At 40.7% G+C, this 18988-nt stretch overlaps 4 protein-coding genes across 7 annotated transcripts in view; 3 read left to right on the forward strand and 1 right to left on the reverse strand.

Moving 5' to 3' along the window:
- The window catches only part of LOC106934709 (T-cell immunoglobulin and mucin domain-containing protein 4-like), an 11795-nt gene extending 5279 nt beyond the window's left edge, over positions 1 to 6516 (forward strand). The window contains exons 3-8 of one of the 3 annotated variants that reach the window (XM_015014783.1): positions 1 to 217; positions 1073 to 1141; positions 1348 to 1409; positions 2690 to 2780; positions 3928 to 3952; positions 5305 to 6516. The exon at positions 1 to 217 is cut by the window's left edge and continues 1 nt beyond it. In XM_015014783.1, coding sequence (XP_014870269.1) covers positions 1 to 217; positions 1073 to 1141; positions 1348 to 1409; positions 2690 to 2780; positions 3928 to 3952; positions 5305 to 5452 — 612 coding nt within the window. In that variant the 3' untranslated portion in view covers positions 5453 to 6516. Of the gene's footprint in view, positions 218 to 1072; positions 1142 to 1344; positions 1410 to 2689; positions 2781 to 3927; positions 3953 to 5304 lie in introns of all 3 variants that reach the window. The other 2 variants (XM_015014780.1, XM_015014782.1) reach the window with 2 other exon arrangements.
- Positions 6517 to 7681: 1165 nt separating this feature from the next.
- Positions 7682 to 12659, reverse strand: LOC106934704 (phospholipase A2 inhibitor subunit gamma B). 2 transcript variants are annotated; one of them, XM_015014774.1, is made up of 7 exons: positions 12560 to 12659; positions 11712 to 11793; positions 11451 to 11634; positions 9363 to 9467; positions 9115 to 9279; positions 8926 to 9033; positions 7682 to 8014 (listed from the first exon to the last, which is right to left on the reverse strand). In XM_015014774.1, exons 3-7 carry the CDS (start codon positions 11497 to 11499, stop codon positions 7722 to 7724), a joined length of 720 nt encoding a protein of 239 aa, XP_014870260.1. In that variant the 5' UTR covers positions 11500 to 11634; positions 11712 to 11793; positions 12560 to 12659; the 3' UTR covers positions 7682 to 7721. The 2 variants fall into 2 exon arrangements, with proteins under 2 accessions (XP_014870260.1, XP_014870261.1); XM_015014775.1 differs by lacking the exon at positions 12560 to 12659 and having other exon boundaries at positions 11712 to 11889.
- Positions 12660 to 12726: 67 nt separating this feature from the next.
- LOC106934705 (cornifelin-like) lies at positions 12727 to 14224 on the forward strand. The gene is made up of 3 exons (XM_015014776.1): positions 12727 to 12844; positions 13142 to 13296; positions 13628 to 14224. The coding sequence occupies exons 1-3, from the start codon at positions 12739 to 12741 to the stop codon at positions 13751 to 13753; spliced, it is 387 nt and encodes a 128-aa protein (XP_014870262.1). The 5' UTR covers positions 12727 to 12738; the 3' UTR covers positions 13754 to 14224.
- Positions 14225 to 14725: 501 nt separating this feature from the next.
- nhp2 (NHP2 ribonucleoprotein homolog (yeast)) lies at positions 14726 to 16938 on the forward strand. Its single transcript, XM_015014795.1, has 4 exons — positions 14726 to 15051; positions 15141 to 15210; positions 15434 to 15539; positions 16355 to 16938. The coding sequence occupies exons 1-4, from the start codon at positions 14883 to 14885 to the stop codon at positions 16478 to 16480; spliced, it is 471 nt and encodes a 156-aa protein (XP_014870281.1). The 5' UTR covers positions 14726 to 14882; the 3' UTR covers positions 16481 to 16938.
- Positions 16939 to 18988: the final 2050 nt, after the last annotated feature.

Raw genomic sequence — 18988 nt, forward strand, 5'->3', positions numbered from 1 at the left:
AGCAAGTGCAACAATCAGCTCCTCTCTACAGACGGACATAAAGTTGAGACCAGAGCTTCCAGCAGGTATCAGCTACTGGGACGACTGGATGAAGGAGACGTTTCTCTGACCATCCTCATCCTCACAGAGGAAGATGCTGGACGATACGGATGCAGGGCAGAGATACCTGGATGGTTCAATGATGAAAAGCATCATGTTGACTTGACAGTTGAAAGAGGTGAGAAAGATTTTCATGTTCTTAATGCAGCAGCTCTTCACAAAGAGCAACTGTGGGTTGATGTTGACTGTTAATGAAATTTATATTATCTTAAAATTCATACATTTTTGAGACTAAAGTTTAGTTTAACTTTGAGATGTTATCAGTGAAAAAGGAAAATATAAATAATTTCCTCTTCCCAAACAGTGACAGCAGCTGAAGTTTAGTTTTCCTGAGTGGTTAAAATTTATTACAGACTGATATCAGGTCTTACCTTTGGAACCTGAAGATGAGTTTATAGAGTTTATAGTTTTATCCTCCTGTTCAGTGTTGGTGAGGAAACATGATTCCCTGAACAGAACCACATCATTACCGTCCAGAACAAAACATCCATTCTTCATTTTTCCATCCAGGTTTCCCTGTAAACTTCAGAAACTGGTCTAAGTTATAAGTGTCCAGCTCTTGAGTTGTTGTCCTGTCAGCTTTAGTTGAGTCTCTGTTCCATCATGGTTCATTCAGACGGTCCAATACGTCCTCAACATGTCCAGAGGTTCTGCTGATGAACCATGGTTGGATTCAGGTTTGTTGACCCAAAGAAAGAACTGAAAGGTGCAGCAGGATAGCGGCTCTGGAGGACCGACTGTGGACACCATCAATAGTTTTAGTTCTTCAGATATTTGTTGGTTAAACTCCAGATACCTAAAACTCATCGATGAATCGAAACAGAGCAGAGAGACTAGCAGAGAATCACTTAGGTTTGATCTTTTTTACATTATTAACATTATTTTGGAGAGTTTTCTGAGATGTTTGAACATTGTGTCTCATATTGATCTATTAATTAACCGATGCTGATGCTGATGCTGTGTTTGTGTCCAGCTCCGACCACCTGGGCTCCATCAGAACCTCAGACGTCCTCAGAGAGACCAGCTGCTACTCAGACCACAGGTATCTGTGCAGGGAGGCAGCAGGGTCCAGGATGACTCAGTCTGATCAAAGTGTGAAAAATTAGATCTTGATCTCAAAACAGGAAGTTGGTTCTGAGAAGGAAACATCAGATCCTGTTGTTCTGTAATGTGTGACTCTCTCCTCTGTTGTCAAGCTGCTGATTCTGTTGTTCTAAAATCATCTCCTTTCACTTCCTCATCCAGCAGATCAGCTGACCACAGAGAGCCTCCTGACTTCCTCTTCTAACAGCAGCAGCTCCACAGACGAGGTTAGGACCATGAGGTCATCCTGAGAGACAACAACCAGAAAAAACAGTCAGAGTCACCCATTGTCTGATAGGTTCCAGTTAAACTCGTTTCTGCCTCTAGACCAGTGGTCATAATGATCTGCTCCTTTACCAACATGAGTTTAGAGTGAAATAATCGGTCTGGGTCGCCACAGAGGCAGATTTTATCACGTGTTCCAGTTTTAAACCAGAGCTGCTGGTTTTTCAACCAGAGGCGGTTCAGAACCACATCGACTATCTAGATCAGACTGACCGCCATGTTGGTCCAGTTCCTGTTGGACCTCAGCAAACCCATTAGATCTATAAACACAGGATCATCATCAGGCAGGACCAAAAGCTCCCGAACTCTCAGTTGTGTTGAAGCTCAGAGTTTGGAGATGATGATTCTCCTCTGGACTGATTGCGCTACCAAACTGATGCTAGTGTTAGCTAGCCTCCAGGTTTGTTTGTTGTGGCTGAAAACTGAAACTATGATGGAACTACAAACCCCATAATTCAGATAATTTATCCCGACTTTTTCCTGCTTCCACCTCAACCTCCTGAAAACGTCTTGCATCATCTACATCATGACGACATGATATTGGCTAGTGGACAGTTAGCTAACGGTTGTGTAACTGTCTATGTGCACTTGTTGTTGGGTGACCAAAGGTCAAAGTTTACATGGAAACACTGGAAAACACCAGCTGACAAAGCAGAGTGTGACTTTCTGAAGCTGTAATGCGGCGGTGGGAACACTTCACTAATGCATTAATAGCAGAGCTAAGGACTTTGCTTAACTTCCTCTAAATATCATATATGTATCACGCTTTAGCAATAGCTGAACTAATGTTTGTAAATAGTGGGTTTGGGTTAGCGCAGCTACCTTTTTCACTAACAGTGCCTACCACTGCTATAATGGAAGCAGTGGTAGTGTTTTTCATATTTCTTTTTGGTCATAAATTCATCTTAATAATTTATAGAAACTTGCAGAAACTCTTTGTTTAGCTCCATTTCTATCTGCTATGCTAACTGAGGGTTAGCGTGGAGCTCTTAGCGTTCTGATTGGTTGCTGCTGTCCTCAGCCCCGCCCCCAGATGCTGATGGAAGCGGTTCCTTCAGATCTCCAGTCTTGCTGCTTCTACATGCATGCTGCTCCCCCTGAATCAGAGTTCTGGTTCCGATGCGTTCTGCCGGTCCAGCTGTCGTAGAGCAGATGGTTCTAGAAGCAGCAGGAGGTCCGAGTTTGGTTCTGATCTGGTGACGCTTCATGGTTCTGTCTGCAGGGGCAGGAGGGCAGCATGGTGGCTGTGATTCTGGTGCTGGTTCTGTTCCTGCTGGTGGTTCTGCTCACTGCAGCCGGACTCTTCATCATGGGTGAGTTCACTGTGGCTGACTCAGCAGAAGTAAAAAGAAAAGTGTGAACATGTAGAGGAAACGATCAGAGCTATCTGCTCATTAGTTTATTTCAAACCTCACAGTCTTCAGCTGAAGCAGAACTCAGTCAACCACATCAACACCCAGAACCTCTTATGTAATCAACACGAGAAACAAACCGTTTATAGAAACGGGTCAAATTTTCACAACTAGACGAGTTCCTGGAGTCAGAAGTGAGGCTTTAGTTTTAGTTCGTTTTTAAAGTGTTTACTAGTTTTTATTAGTTAAATATTGTTTAGTTATAGTAGTAGTTTGTTTTTTCACACTTTGGTTGATTTTTAGGTGCAGAATTTAAAAAGGTGAAAGTATTGTGGTCATGTAAACATGGACCTGGTCATGAAAACTCAGCAGAAGAATCTATTTTCTAAAAATTAATTCAGTTTTTCTTGACCAACCAGCTGACTCCGGAGTTTTCTAGCAACTTCTGCTGCAGGCACTTTGTGGACTAGCATAACGTAGTGTAGCGTAGCATAGCGTAGCAAAGCATAATGTAGTGTAGCGTAGCATAGCATAGCGAAGCATAAGGTAGTGTAGCGTAGCATAGTGTAGCGAAGCATAACGTAGTGTAGCGTAGCATAGCGTAGTGAAGCATAACATAGTGTAACGTAGTGTAGCGTAGCATAGCGTAGCGAAGCCGCCTAGAGGAATACAGAAGCTGTAATTTATCGACAGCTGATTTAAACTCAAATATCACTAAAACTTAGCCTCTGAAAAGCTAATAAATAGATTCATAAACACAAAGGATATTACTGTACATCAATAATTTCAGAATGTTTTAGTTAGTTTTATAACAGTTCCAGTTAATTTTAGTTTTTTCCATTTTATTTATTTCAGTTAACAAAATGTTTAAGTTTTCATTATTTCGTTAGTTGAATTTGGTTATTAAAACTTGGTTCAGGGTTTGGGGTCAGTTGTTTTAGTTTTCCCTGTTTTTGAATCTGACGTGTTTTGATTCTTACATTTAATTAATTTTATAATCTGAAACCAACCAGATTAGCGTGAACTGTCAGAGGGTGTACTTTCTTTTTTATTACTGAATCAAACATTTTGGTGTTTTTAAAAATGTTTCTTATGTTTCTGTTTGCAGCCAAAAGATGGAAGCAGCTCAAACTGTGAGTCTTTGATTCTTCTGTTCATCTTTGCAAACTGTTTCTGTCACTAAGAGGTTAAAGGTCACCGTTAAACTGAACCGCTGATTCATTCATGACTCGGCATCATCGGCTTCTCCTGGAAACATTGATGCGTCTTCATCAGAGCATCGTCATCATCACCACTCGCCTCGGTGTTCAGAGTGAAACTCAGGGAGAACGCCTCAAACCTCACCGCAGGTTTCAAGCCGTTTAACTCCCATGATGCAACGCGGCCTTCAAGTTCACAGTCCGAACTAAAACAGTCTGAGCTAAAACAATAGAACTGTCCGACGGTTTCTGGTCAGGCGGTTCTGCCAGCGGTTTAACCCATTAATTACTGCCTGGATTCATCAGATAAACCAGTTTGTTCTGATTTCCACCGCTCAGCCTTTAATACGCAGAGTATTTCATATTTTACTAGTTAATGCAGCTGGAAACAACTCATCTCTGCAGCTTTAATATTGAGACCCTTTAACAAGTGTCAACTCTGAGTCAGATTTCCTTTTTCACAAGAAAGCGAAACCTGAGCGTTTTTCTCTGACTCATGTCATCCTGTCGGCGTTCAGCTGATGCAAACAGTTTCAAATGTCACGGTTCAAACGTTACGATGAGAGCCAAACATCACGAGACCACCGGGGAGACGAAGAGCTAACCGCAGGGCGACAACAAGCTGCAGAAGAAGAAGAGACGACCTTTAATGTTCCACTCAGCCACACACTGACCCACATCTGCACGTTTAAAGGAGCATTTCTCTCTAAAACACCCGATTCACCACAGCAGGAGTTTAACTCAATTATTTCAGGTATTAGATTAGAGCAGAAGAATAAACTAGTTAAAATTATTTACTTCATTTAATTCTGATGATTTTAGCTCAGAGAAAAAAAAAACATAAAAATATGACCAATAAAAATAAAGTAAGTAAATCTGACCACCTCAAAGTTTTCATTTAACTCTCATTGCTTTAAAAATAATAATCCACAAAAAGCAGTGTCATTAATTTTTTACCTTTAATATGCAGAATATTCCACTGTATTTATTTTTAGAAAATATAAAATATTTTGTACAAAACAGCCAGAAAAACATAGAAGAGGTTTAAAGATGTTGATTTTATTTCTACATTTGGGTGTGAAGGTGCTGAAAAGATTCAAAGTGAAACTTTTATTGTCGTTTAACCTGAAATGTAAAAAGTTGAGTCAGTTTAAATGTGCTTTGATGGTTAATTTATGTCAGGAATTAAGTTCAGAGCGATGTGAACTGATTCCTGTAGCTTTAGTGGTTATGAAGCTCAGTGGGTTCTGCTTCATCAGCTGGTTCTGGTTCTGGTTCTGGTCCAGGCCTCCCCAGCAGCAGCAGCGACACCAGGTCCAGATCAGCTCCACCTCCTCCACCCTGCAGCTGCACCAGCGGGCCTCCGTTGTGGAGAACGTCTACCAGATAGACGGAGCCGACAACGGGGGAGGAGACTATGAGTTATGCCCATGAGGCCCCGCCCACTTCCAGCGTCGCCACGGAGACAGGGAACATAATGGGAGCCGTCCAATCAGAGCTCAGCTGGCAGGTTGATGTTCAGGTCAGAAGGTCAAGTTAGAGGATGAAGAAACTCCTGGAAGCTATTATCATCATCGTCATCATTATTATTATTATTATTATTGTTATTGTTGCTAATGTCTGACATGAAGCTGATTCAGGTTTTAAATGTTTAAAACGAGGATTAATGAATCATTTTTAACCATCTGAGTTGCGTGTCTGACGGCGATGCTAAACAGTGAAAAGCTTATGAATCAAAACACCTGGAAGGTCAGAGGTCACCGACTGGAATGACATCATTAGAGAAGAAACGTCCTGCTGGAAACCGATGAACTCTGTGGGGAAACAGAAAACCCGATGGAACGACCAGCTGGTCCAGATCTCTGCTGGATCAGAACCGGTTCTGGTTTGTGGGGGAACCCAGAGGTTCTGGTTCTGGTTCTCCTGGCTCCTCTAAGAAGCAGGTCTAACCAGTCGGCTGCCGTTCTTACAAAGCATGTTGTTGTTGTTTTTCTGTTTGTGAGAAGTTTGTGATTTTGTTTCTGTGTTTATAGAAATAAACTTTACTAATTAATTTCTGCCTGGAAACCTGAGAAACTATTTGTCCATGAAATCCACTGAAAACGTTTTACTGCAGATCATGAACACAGAGTCTGGCTGAAGGCTGAGGCTCATAGTTAATTTTAATCCCAGTGTGAAGTCAGATTAAAGTGTTTCTGTATTTTAACATCCGTTTCTTTGATGTTTCGTTTCATTTTTGTTTTTTTTCTCTGTCGTTTTGTGAATCCGTCTGGTTTCCTGTAGAAATAAAACCTGACGGTTTCTCTCCACAGTCACCTGCCCTCATTTGAGACGTTGAATGTGAATCAACAACAATAACCTGGAATATAATCCATATAATCCCTCCCTAATCTGCTCCTCTAAAGCTGAGCTGGGAGTCAGACTGTCTGGATACCTTTGTTTTCTTCCTACCTTAAAATAAGCATATTTAACAACTCAATAAAATCTGTTGAAATTCACTTTTTTTCTTATTTGTGCTTAAAGTTGAAGCCTGAAAAATGAATCCAGCACTGAGACGGTTTTAGACAAAATAATGCAGAACTGAATAAATTTACAGGAAAATGACAAAATTCATAAAAAAAAAAAAAAAAACTAATTATATAATTTATCCGCAAAAAAAAAAGAAAACTGATTTAAGTTTTAGTTACACTTCAAAAAGTGAATCCAAGGAGTTAGTATTTGTTAAAAAGATTAAAGTAAAAATTATATAATTAGACAAGACAGTCCAAATTCTGGTGTCGTTAACACTAAAATTATTCTAAAATTTATATAAAACTTTTGAAACTACTATGGCAGATAATCTAAAGTACTTAGTGAATTTTCACTTGCTCTCCAAATGTCTCAGCAGGTAGAAAATAACAGATCAATTCATAATGCTGAAAAGTAAACGGTACGTTTTAGTACAGTGAGTTTTTCCTGAAGTTAAAGTGAGTATCTGGTACCCGGCTGGTCCCAGGGTGTCGGGTGACTCAGGCGGTGAATCAGAACCAGAGGAAAGAAAAGCCGACCCAGAAACGTTTCCAGTTCAGCGTGACGGCAGCAGATACCGTCTGATTGTCTATGAAATCATGTTCCTCTCATATTTACTCGCATGTCGTTTCATTCTTCACGTCTTCTCCTCCCAGGCGCCTCCAGCTGTCTGCTTTACTCTCCGTTTCCAGATATAACGTTACAGGCTCCATTATTTCTCTGTTGTTTACAACATAAAGGCTCCCAGGAGACAAAAATTCAGCTGAAAACAAAATCTATTGAGCTTCTCCTGGACGCGTTAAAAAGCTAAGATAAAACATTTTATCTACTGCGTATCGATTAACATACTGAGAACAGGAGAAACCCTAAAACAAAACCCTGAGGAACGCCGCGTGAAGGACTGNCAGANTCTGATTCATATAACAATGAAATCTAGACCGGTTATCGACTGATTAATTACAAATCATGTTCAAGTAAAAAGAAATTGTCGTTTTTAAATTCAGAGGAATCTGAAATTTTCAAAACACGACATTCTTAAAAATCACATTTAATCTGTTTTATCACATATTAAAGGCTGAGAGAAAACCAGAGAAACGAGAAAGTGAAACTTTTTTATACAGTTTTATACAATTAAACTTATTTAAAACATATTAATGATTGCAGAAAAATGTTACATTAGTTTAATATTTAACTCCTACCAGCCTTGCATTGATTTGTGATTGATTAGAGCGCAAACCAGCAGACCAAGCAGCAGCTGGAGCAGCTCCAGTTTCACACCAGAACCACCACTGGTCTGTGTGGGTCTCACTGGTGGCATTGGTGGTGCTGGTAGTAATGGTGGATTGTTGCACAAACTGGTCCCACAGCAGCTCAGTCTGCTGATGTGGAGAGGAACACCGTCTTCCTGGAACAGGCGACCGAGGTCGGCGTCACACAGGTTCTGAGTCATGCAGCCCAAAAATGGATACGTGTGGTTGTCTATATTCACTGTGGAGAGAAAAACCAGAACTGATCAATCAGATCAACCGATATTCAGGAACTGCTGGGACTAATCGATCAGAACAACTGATGTCCAGGACCCACTGGGAGGGAAACCCAGCTGCTCTCAGTTTGGTCCAGGATCTGCTGATCATGTGATCTATCTGCGTCTGGATGAAGGACAAAACCTCTGGGACAATTTATTCTGGACAGATGAGTCCAGAATGGAGATGTTGGACCATGATGGACAGAACCAAACACCCCATAGTGGCACTGCTAACTAAACAGCTGCCTGCGCTAACCCCAAAGGATTAATCATGTACATTAGTTTACCTAACACTAATGCTAACATGGTATTTAGCATAAGCTAATGTTAAAGCGCTAAATTCAACCATGTTCATACCACCATGTCTGAATGGGTTAGAGTTTTGAACTTTATTCATCTCAAAGTTTACAAAACACCCAACACTTTAACTGGAGAAATTAGTTGAGAAGCTAAGGCAGCTAAGCTAAAAATTAGCTAATCTGCTAGTGGATTTGTGCTCTGATGCCAACTATCAAGTATGGTGGAGGAGGTGTGATGGTTGGGTTTGTTCTGTGGCCATAGAACCTGGACGGCTTGGCGTCATTGATTGGACCAGGAGTCCAACATGAGTCCAGGTGTCCAACAGATAAAACTGGGTCATAAACAAACCCAGCAGCTGATCTACAGCAGAACAGCTGAAATTATTCCTGGTCCAGTTAAAGTTCAGACCTGTGCCTGACAGAACCAAGGGACCTACAGGTAGCTAAGCAGATATCCACCACATGAGGCTGCTGAGGTTAGACAGAAACCTTCTGCTGGACCAGGGGGTGTACTTAGTTTGACATCAGGTTGTTCCTCTCTGTGAATCGTTCAGCTGCGACCAGCAGAAACTCACAGGTTGATGTGAAGCACTGACTCTCCTCTCCTGAGCAGCTGACCTCTCTGCAGTCAGCGGGGTCACAGGAGAAACACTGCAGGGTGTTTGGCACCGGAGGAGCAGGGCCTGAAACGAGACGGAGAGAACGTCTCAGGGGAAAAGAAACCTGGACCAGAACCGACTTTAACGTGTCATTATGGATCTCACCAGGCAGAGTTGGGTTGTTGCAGTCGCTGGTGTTGCAGCACAGAGCAGATCCTACAATGGTCACCTCACCTGTGCTGAGTGAAAAGGTTGTATTGCCTGAGCTCAGACACATAGAGGATTCACAGCCTTTATAGATGAGCTCCTGTTCTCCTGAAGCTGAATCAACTGTAGAATCAAAGAGCTGTTAGAGTCGATGGAAACCAAGCAGAAGCTCATTTCATTATGGAGGAAGACCAAGAGGACGTTACCTCGGATAGATGCTGTCATGCACATTAGCTCAGATGAATAGCATGTCTGTTTTTCTGGGCTGGAACAAATCGGGTCTGTGCAGTTATAACAGCTCAGAGCTTCAGCTGCAATCAGGAGAGGAAGATCCAGAGACACGCTGTCAACCAGTGATGCACACCCCTAGTCAAAAAGTTAGCTGCACTAATGCAAAAGCATTAACTGTAAAGTAAACATTGGTTCCACTAACCTTAAAGGACTATACCAACACAGTACTAAGAGGAAGCTAATGTTAATGCACTGCACCAACACATTTAACACAGAGTTCCAATTCTCTGAGTTGAGGTCAAGACGTAAACCATAAACCGATTCATCATCTGTTTCAGTGTTTTTTCTGATTATTCCTTCTGAAAACCCAATAGCGAAACATCACATACTGACCGTATCATGGTGGACACATTCTGCTTTGATGCAGTAATTCATGCAAAAGGAGCCCGGACCAAGTGCTGAAAGCAGGTACATTTCTGGTGGAGTACCAGCGGACCAACAGAACCAGCCCCAGATAGAACACGACATTAAATCAACGTTGAATTATAGTTAGAATTGTTGATTTTTGGTTGAAGTCGACAAATGATGGTGGATCAACCATCAAACAACCATCTAATCAAACCGTTGAAACTGTGTCATTGAATCAATGTTGTTTTGTGGTTGAAATCTAGTGAATGAAATGCTGAGGTCTGATCAATGTCTGATCAATGTTGAATCAATGTCAGCTGTTTTTCCACACCCTTCTTCCCCTCCTCTCCTCCTCATCAGAGCTCTGGGTGAGAGTATTTTATTACTGAGTGGGGGTTCTCACATTTAAATTAAGCTCTGTAGAAGATAGTGGGTGATGATTCCTTTCTGTACATTTTTTTACTTGTTAATAAAAATTCTTACTGACTGTTTGTCTGTGATATATTGACACGAAAACATCTACAGCTTACTACAAGGAGTGGAGCGGTCCACCCCTGCTATTTACATGAGTGGATGTCAAACCAGAGTCAAACTGGGGTTACCACAACTTGTACTGTTTCCCTGGTTCTTACAGTACAAAGCTTAACCTCATGAACTCTGTTCTTCTGTGGACAACAGACTGTTGTTTTGACAGTCAAAAAGGAGTCAAATATGTTTAAAGATCTGTCCCTTTTTTCTTAAATAAAATGTTAAATCAAACCCATGTTGTCATTTTTAACCTTCTGTACACAGCTTACCCATCATCTGCCAATAATATAGTGTGTTTAACACCAGTGAAGAAACTTTTAGTGGCATGTTATGCTGTAGACCTATCAGACCTAAAAATGTACATAAATCCTTAACTTTCATTCAATATAAAATCAACCCAAATCTGCATGTAGATCCACGTTCAGTTGATGGTTGAATCAACGATTCCTAACTGATTCAATGTAGAATCAACACAAATATGCAGATGATGGTTGAACCAACATTGATGGTTGAAACCCTAACGTTGATTCAACATACAGGTGACTGACCACTTTCAACGTTGTTTCAATGTTTCTGGCTGACATTGATTCAATATTGTTTCAATCATTCTGTGCTACCTGGGGCCTGACAAGTTTCCACCAGTCGTTGTAGTAAAGTGATGGAAAACAACCAATCAAGCATTCCTTAACTTTTTAAAGGAAGTTCAGAACCAAAAACTCTAAATATTCCTAAAATTATTCACAGCCCTGCAGATTCAGAGTTAAAATAAAATAAAATAAAAACATTACATATGGTTATAATGCTTTTGACTAAAGATAATTATGTTTTTAATTTGATTTTGTATTTTTTTTTAATTATATGCCAGAAATCATTTATGTCCTTTGCAATAATAAATGGAAATATATCACTATGAACATTACAGTAAAATAAACTTTTCTTCTGGTTTTTCTGCCTAATCTTGGACCGCTCCAGAACCTTAATATTCCCTCCAGTCAGCAGAAACCTGCTGGTTTCTGGGACCCTTCAGTTCTGTTCTGACTGATCCAAAATGATCCAGATGAGCAGAGAATGCGTTCGTCTCTCCCTGGTGAATCAATTCTGACCTGAACATGTTCTGATGTGATTACCTGTTCTACAGAGGGTCCAGATCAGAGTCAGAGAACCGATCAGCTTCATCCTGATGTTCCGCTGGATTCTGGAACCAAACACACAGTCTGAGCTGCATTTATATCCAGGACAGAATCGCGTCACTGACCCAAAACAAAAGCAGCACTGGATTGTTGGCCCGGGTCAGCTGGTTCTCCTCCTGGGCTAAAACCAGAAACCAGATGGATCTCCTTTTACTGGATTCATCATGTTTCATATTCCTTTTATGTCCATTTACTCACATGTCATTTCCTTCTTCTTCTTCTCTCTTGGTGTCTTTATCTGCCTCCATTGTTCTTCACATCCAGGCTCCCAGGAGGAATCCTGGAGGACATCAGGGAGCCAAAAATGGGACACGAACTTTAGAAACGATAAAAGATACGGAGCGCCGTTTACAAAGTTACCAAAGAGCCAAAAATGAACAGCAATAACCTGGATTGTTTACTCTCAGAAGAGAAGGAATGGGTTTCAGTAAGCCACATTTCCATCAAGTTATATAATCATTTATAAATGTTACAGTTTCAAACACAATGTTTAGTTAGCAACATGTAGTTTGGAGCAAATATTAGGTTAGAAAGCTAATTATTTAGCTACAAATTAAATATTTAGTCAGCTACCACGCTAAATTGTTTGTAAACTAAATCTTTAGCTTGCTAATTAAATATTTAGTTTGAAACCTTTTGTTTGAAACCTTTGAAATATGTAAAACATATTTCCTTTTTAGCTAAATAACTAAATGTGTTGCTGTTAATTTTTGACAGTTGAACTTTATAAACTGTTACGGATCTGTTTTTAGGAACTCACTGCCCAGCGGGGACACACGGGTTTAGACGATGGACATTTTTCTAGAAAAGCTAAAACCACGACTGAAGCTCCAGATCCAACAGAACTAGTTTCATGACGCAACCAAACCAGATTTTTCTATGTTTCATCTAAATGATGTGGGATCGTCAGATCTGCTCCTCCCTGGACTGGTTTCACTGGACCGACTGGACCCAGAGGAAGGGATTGAATATCTGTTTGCATTCAGGATCACTTGATTCATTATAATGAATCAGTGGTTCTGGATGAGTCAGGATGACAGATTCACCTGAGACGAATGAAGTGGCCAACTCAGGAGGAAACCAGTAGAACGCGCCCATCAGGTTCACCACCTGCGGCCCTGCTCTGTCCAATCAGAGCGCTCCGTCCAGCCACTCTCAGGTGAGCTTCCTCAGCGTTCAGAGCAGATCCTCCCTGTTAGCTGCTGAGGTGAGATCCTGCTGCAGGATGAGCTGGACCGTCTCCACGCTGCCGCAGAGCACCGTGCTGGTTTCCTCTGAGGAGGGCGACTGGTCCACCGGGATCTGCGACTGCTGCCAAGACAAGAAGCAATGTACGTACGCAGCATACACTAACAAGTCTTGAAGGAGAGAGAATAAAACTAACCCAAACCGCGCTGTGAAACATGGTGGTAGCAGTGTTATGCTGTGGGACCTGTTGGAGGCTGCAGACCTGAGAAAGAGGTCAAAGTTCAGCTTCCAGCAGTACCACAACCCAAACATCTAGTCAGAGTTATTATGAGAAGGCAGATTCATGGGTTAGAATGACCTAGTCAAATCCAACAGAGAATCTGTGATAAGATGTTTAGTAGTGAAGGTCCAGACCGTCAGCGCCTCCTTGTGGTCCTCAGGCTGCTTCGCCTTCTGGTGCGGCCCCTGCTTCGCCTGTCGGACCACCAGGGAGTTCGGCCAGTGCCTGTGCCTCCCCCTGCTGGACGCCCTGGGCTGCGTCCATCCAATCGCCATGTCCATCAGGGTGTCGCTGCGCCAGCGCTACGGCATCAGAGTAAGGACAAAAAGCTGCTGCTCAGTTTCTGTTCCTGATTAATTTAATAAAATATTTTACTGATTCTAAATATTAACATTAACGGCTCAGAAAATTAACATAAAAATCTGATAAATTGGTCAAGAAAACAGATTTTTCATCTCTAGTTTGTTTCTTTGTTGAATTTAATTTGAATTATTGAATTAGCTGCTTATTTAAACATTATTTAATAATAATAATAATAATAATAATAATAATAATAATAATAATAATAATAATAATGTTTGTTATTATTATTGCTCTGGTTCTGGTTGAACCCTCTCTGATTGGTTCTGGTTCTGGTCGTGTTCAGGGCAGCCTGTGCAGAGACTGCTTGTGCTCCACCTTCTGCCTTCCCTGCGTTTGGTGCCAGATGGCCACAGAGATGGAGAAGAGGAAACTCCCGACTGTTCTCAGTGACATCATCAGCAGACGATGATTTCATCAACAGACGATGGCGTCATCAGCAGTCGCCTTTGATGAATCATTTCAACCATAGACATGAATACATACGATTTAAACATGTTTAATTGATTTAAGGTCCTCCTGTTTGAATATTCTCATATTTATTCAGTTTGTTTCCATTTTTATTTAATGTTTTGATGTTAACCCTTAAACTGTGTGGAAATGCTTCATATAAAGATTATACATCACAACATTTTACAGCTGTTTATTATTTATCTTTATTTCCTTATGAAAAGATGATAAATGTATAATAGAAACATGCAAGTGGACCATAACGGATCCAAAAGCTTCATAGAATATTTCCTAGGAGACGTAACACAGAGGCACCCTGACCAGGAAGTTAAAAACTTCATTCAGCAGAGAAAGACTGCTGGATTAAAACTGTGATTAATGAAAAAGAAAATATTCAGATAAAATGAAGCAGAACCAGAATACTAGTACTGGAAAACCATCTGGGATTTCTAAATATAAAATCAGTTTCACCAAACGAAAGAATGTAATTTTTTTAAAAATAAGAAAACAGACAAATTACTCTTATACCTCTAATAAAAAGCAAAAATGAAGAACAATTTAAAGTTTTATTGAAGGATCTCAGACCGAATCTAATTTAAAAATCAGACTAAAATATTTTTGATAAATGCTCAATAAAACTTTAGTTTTACTTTATTTTTCTATTTTAAAAACGTCCACTCAGCCGTCAATATATTGTAACAGAGCAGAATATAACATATCAATGTCAACATCTTTTCAGGAAATACAAAAATTATATCTATAAACTAATTTTAAAAACTCTAAACACATCAAAAACAGAGTCAGATTATCAAATTTAACAGGATTCAAAGTCATTTTAATAATACCATATTATTAATATGGCATTCTGCTCAGATATAATGTGCAAAGATTGATTATGATATAATAAATAATATAATAAATGAGTGCCGTTCCCTTTCTTGTCGCTGGTGGCGCTGTAGTCTTGCTGTTTTCCGGTCAGAACAGAAGAAGAAGCTGAACCTCGTGTGTCTGCCTGCTAGAGCGGTTCGACTGGATGCTGTGATTGACTGGGATCATAAAGCAGGCAGCAGATCATCGATTATCGATCAGAAATGACTAAAGTGAAGAAGGAGAAGGTTTCGGACGGAGAGGAAGCCGCGGCGGTGGAAGCGGGGGGACCCGAGCGGAGCTACGCCGAGCTGGTCGCTCACTTGAACTCCATCGCCCAGCCGCTGGCCTCCAGGAAGCTCAGCAAGAAGCTCTACAAGTGCGTGAAGAAAGGTAGGAAGTCCGGGAAAGGTTCTGCACGTTTCCGCGTCTCGGTTATCTGGTACCGGAAGTTACAGCTGCTGTTTGTGTTTGTTCTGTAGCTGCGAAGGGGAAGAACATCCGGCGGGGAGTCAAGGAGGTCCAGAAATACATCAACAAAGGAGAGAGAGGGTGAGTCCCAGGGGTCAGAGGTCATGTAGGCTGGCAGCTGCAGGGTGCTAACACTTTTGGAAATGTATTCACACCCTAAACATGGAAAACTTTAATAACGTCTGGTTCTGATACCAAATATTAATGGAGAACATCTGAAGCTCTGAGGGCTTCAGGGCCTAAGGTATACCTACCCATCATGCACTGGGGCTCAGGTGTGCTAACGCTGCTGCTCTCCCTGCAGTATCGTGGTTCTGGCCGGAGACACGCAGCCCATCGACGTCTACAGCCACCTTCCGGTCATGTGTGAGGACCGCAACCTACCCTACGCCTACATCCCGTCTAAAATGGTGAGTGGGACTAAACATCCAGTCCGATTCGGTTCGGCCGCTTTAAAGACCCGGTCCGGGCGGTCTGACCGTTGGGGAAGGAACCCGGTCCACAACCTGAAAGGTTCTTTCCACTTCTGCAGGCTTTTATTGTGAAATGTATGTTTATTTCTGACTTTTATTGTGAAAAGTTTAAAAGGAGGTTATTTGGAAAAGCACAAATTTTATTGAGGCGTTTTTTAAGATTCCTGATGTATTTTATTGTGAAAAGCTGGTCTGTTACGACTCTTATTTTGAAATATGCTGCTTTTACTCGACCTTTTCTTATTTTGGAGTGTAGTTATCTTCCTCTTACTTTGAAACATTTTTTTTTTCAGCATTAACTTTTAAATTTGGATTTAATTTTACATCTCACTTATAAAATACTGTAATCTTTGAAAGGGATGTGATTAGTTCTATTTGCTGCTCTTATTTATTGTTTTAAATGCTCATTTGGTTTTATTCTAATGTTTCATTGTAAAATACTGATGTATAGTATTTTAGATCCATTTATAAGATCGTTTTAGTTTTAATTAGGTATTTTATTGTGAAAAGCTCCTGACATCAGACTCTTATTTTGAAATGCTTTTCCCATTCTATAATTAAAATTTTGGTTCAAGTTCAGCCTAATTTATTCTGAAATACTATAATTTAGTGGTCTTACTGTGAAATACCTGATTAAAGGCCAAAACCAGTGATCAGCCGTTTCCTGCCGTTTTTAATGAAGCTGGTTTTGGCCTTTAATCAGTTATTTTATTGTGAAATGCTCCTGAGCTCATTTTGAAATGCATGTGCAGGATCTGGGCTCTTCCGCCGGTTCCAAGCGTCCGACCTGCGCCATCCTGATCAAACCGCACACCGACTACCAGGACGCCTACGATGAGTGTCTGGATGAGGTGTCACACCTGCCCAAACCGCTCTGAGCCAATCAAGACGCCGCTCATCTGAACTCAGCCAATCAGAAAGCCGCTCGTCTGAACTCAGCCAATCAGAACGCCGCTCATCTGAACTCAATCAGGAGTTCAGATGAGGCAGTTCGCCCTGATTTCTCCCAGAATCTCCTGTTTCTCTGCTGCGCTAGCAGTTTTCACCTGTTTCCAGTGTTTGTGCTAAGCTAATGATGGACTGAAGGACGCTGCCCCCTGCTGGACCCTGGAAGCCATGTTTCTAGTTTTTTATATTAAAAATGTTAAAACTGGAATTTCTGGAGTATTTTGTTTGAATAAAGATTATTCATAAAGTATTTTCAGGATAAACACTGCGGGAACTTGTTTTCTCTGGTTTCTCCTGTGCAAAAGTCTCCAACCCCCTTAATCTTTGTGAACCTTGGGAGGCAAATATTTTAAAAATTAACCAAATATTTTTATTTTTTATTCCCACAGAGTAAAATAATTAGTTCAATACAAATGTCACTTCTGTGTGTTTTGTGACAGATATTAAAAAACAGAGTTTTTGAACAGCTTTGTTTAAAACATTTCTTCCACTTTATGTAATATTTGGTTTTCTAAACAGAAAAATAATAAAACTATAATGGCTTCATTCATAAATGTTAACATCAACATTTTTAAGTGAGTTGATTTAAGAAAGTGCTACACTGTTGCAACAGCACAAAAAGCCCAATCATTCCATCAATATCAATTTCATTTAACATTTAAAAATCTTCTGTTTTCTTATGAGCTCTTTTATTATTTCTTAAAACTACATTTTTCTGCTCGGTTTGTCTTCTTAAATTGAACTTTTTTTTTTAGTTAAAAACCGTTTTTGTATCTTTAATATTTTTTTAAATCACTTGCAGTTCTGAGGTTCGGCCACATGGTGGCAGCAGAACTCGGTTTAAACTAAAGTTCTGTTTGCAGAACAAGTCCGATTTATTTTCATTCATTTATTATAAGTTTATTGTGACTTACCTGAGTTTATTTTTATGTATTTACAATGAACCTGACCTCCGGACTGGTTCTGTTAACTGGGCCGGTTCTGCTGCGGTCCGTTTGTCGAACCGTGAACTTTGTTCTCAGATGTTTTGAAGAGTCCGGGTTCTGTCAGTTCATATCCGGTTCTGAGCTCTCAGTAAAACCCGTTCTGAATAAACCTGTTCTGACTCACAGACCCTCTTCAGTTCTCGCTTTTATCTCCCACACCTGCTGGCCTGACCTTTGACCCCGGGACTACTGGGTCCGTTTGGCCCGGCCTGTTCCCGGCGGCTCCTGAACTGCTGCAGCAGCTAAAGGTTCCCCTCCTCCTTTCCGTTGCAGACCTGCCCGGGCTGGTCCCGAATCGACCCGAACTCAAACCCTCCCCCCTTCTCCACTCGTTGCCCGGGGCAACGGGAATTTTCCACTGCCGAGCCGGAGGGGAGAGAGATCCGGCTGTCAACAGGTAGCTAAGGGTCGGTTCCGTTAAACCGGGCCAGTGGTTCTGAAGTTTTATTTAGAACCTCAAAGTTCTGCCAGATCGTCTCGTGGTTCCGTTGGGTTCTGTTTCATTTTCCAGCTTTGTGTCGTTCGTTAAAGAGTTTGAAATGGGGCCAAAAGGTTCTGCTGACCCATAAACAGCTGCTCAGATTAAATCCATCCGGTGCTTAAGTTTGGTCCAATCATTTTGTCCTGCTGGTTCTGTTGGGTTCTGATGCGGTTTCAGATTGATAGGTCCATTATAGGTGTTAGAAGTTCTGGAAGGATTATTTGGTTCAGAAGGTTCTGCAGATGTTTCTGGTTCTTGAAATAATTTGGGTTGTTTAGTCTGAGAGAAGAAAAATATTCATTCAATCATTCAGTCATATTTCACTGAATGATTTATTATTAAATGTCAGTTCAAGTTAGCAATAAAAATAACCTGATTATTGCTTTTAACTTTTCACTGTGTGACTTTATTAGCACTACTAGTTTTATTTGTTCTTTATGATTAAATTTTAATCATTTTTACATTTATTTTTGGAAAATCAACTTTTTCTGTTTTAATTTCTATCATACGGTCTGTGTGATGTGTGTGTTCTGCTTCAACACACACACACACTCTGCTGCTGCTGTGTGTCTGTGCATGCGTCCTTGCGTGTGTGTGTGTGTGTCTGGGGGGATCAACCATCTAACTGCCAGTAAACAAAATTACTGCAGTTAGATGTGTGTGTGACATTTGCATAATGTCACACACACACACACACACTACCTTTCGGAGCCTCCAGGATGAACCAAACGTCTCAGCCTTCGTCTGTCTGACTCCTCTTCACCTCAGTTCATTATCTCTGACTAAAGAGGAAAAACGGACATAAAAACCAATCAGAACCAATAATCAGAACCGTGAGGCTCGGGTTTAAACCAATCAGAGTCCAGCAGAGTTTAACTCACTGCTGTGGAGTTCAACCATAATTAGGACACTAACTTTTCACTTCTAGTCTAAAACTAAGTATTTACTCCGCAAAAACACAAAAAATCACC

Source organism: Poecilia latipinna, unplaced genomic scaffold (assembly GCF_001443285.1).
Source record: "Poecilia latipinna isolate Pla-1442-1.1 unplaced genomic scaffold, P_latipinna-1.0 Scaffold1847, whole genome shotgun sequence".
Taxonomy (NCBI): Eukaryota; Metazoa; Chordata; class Actinopteri; order Cyprinodontiformes; family Poeciliidae; genus Poecilia; species Poecilia latipinna.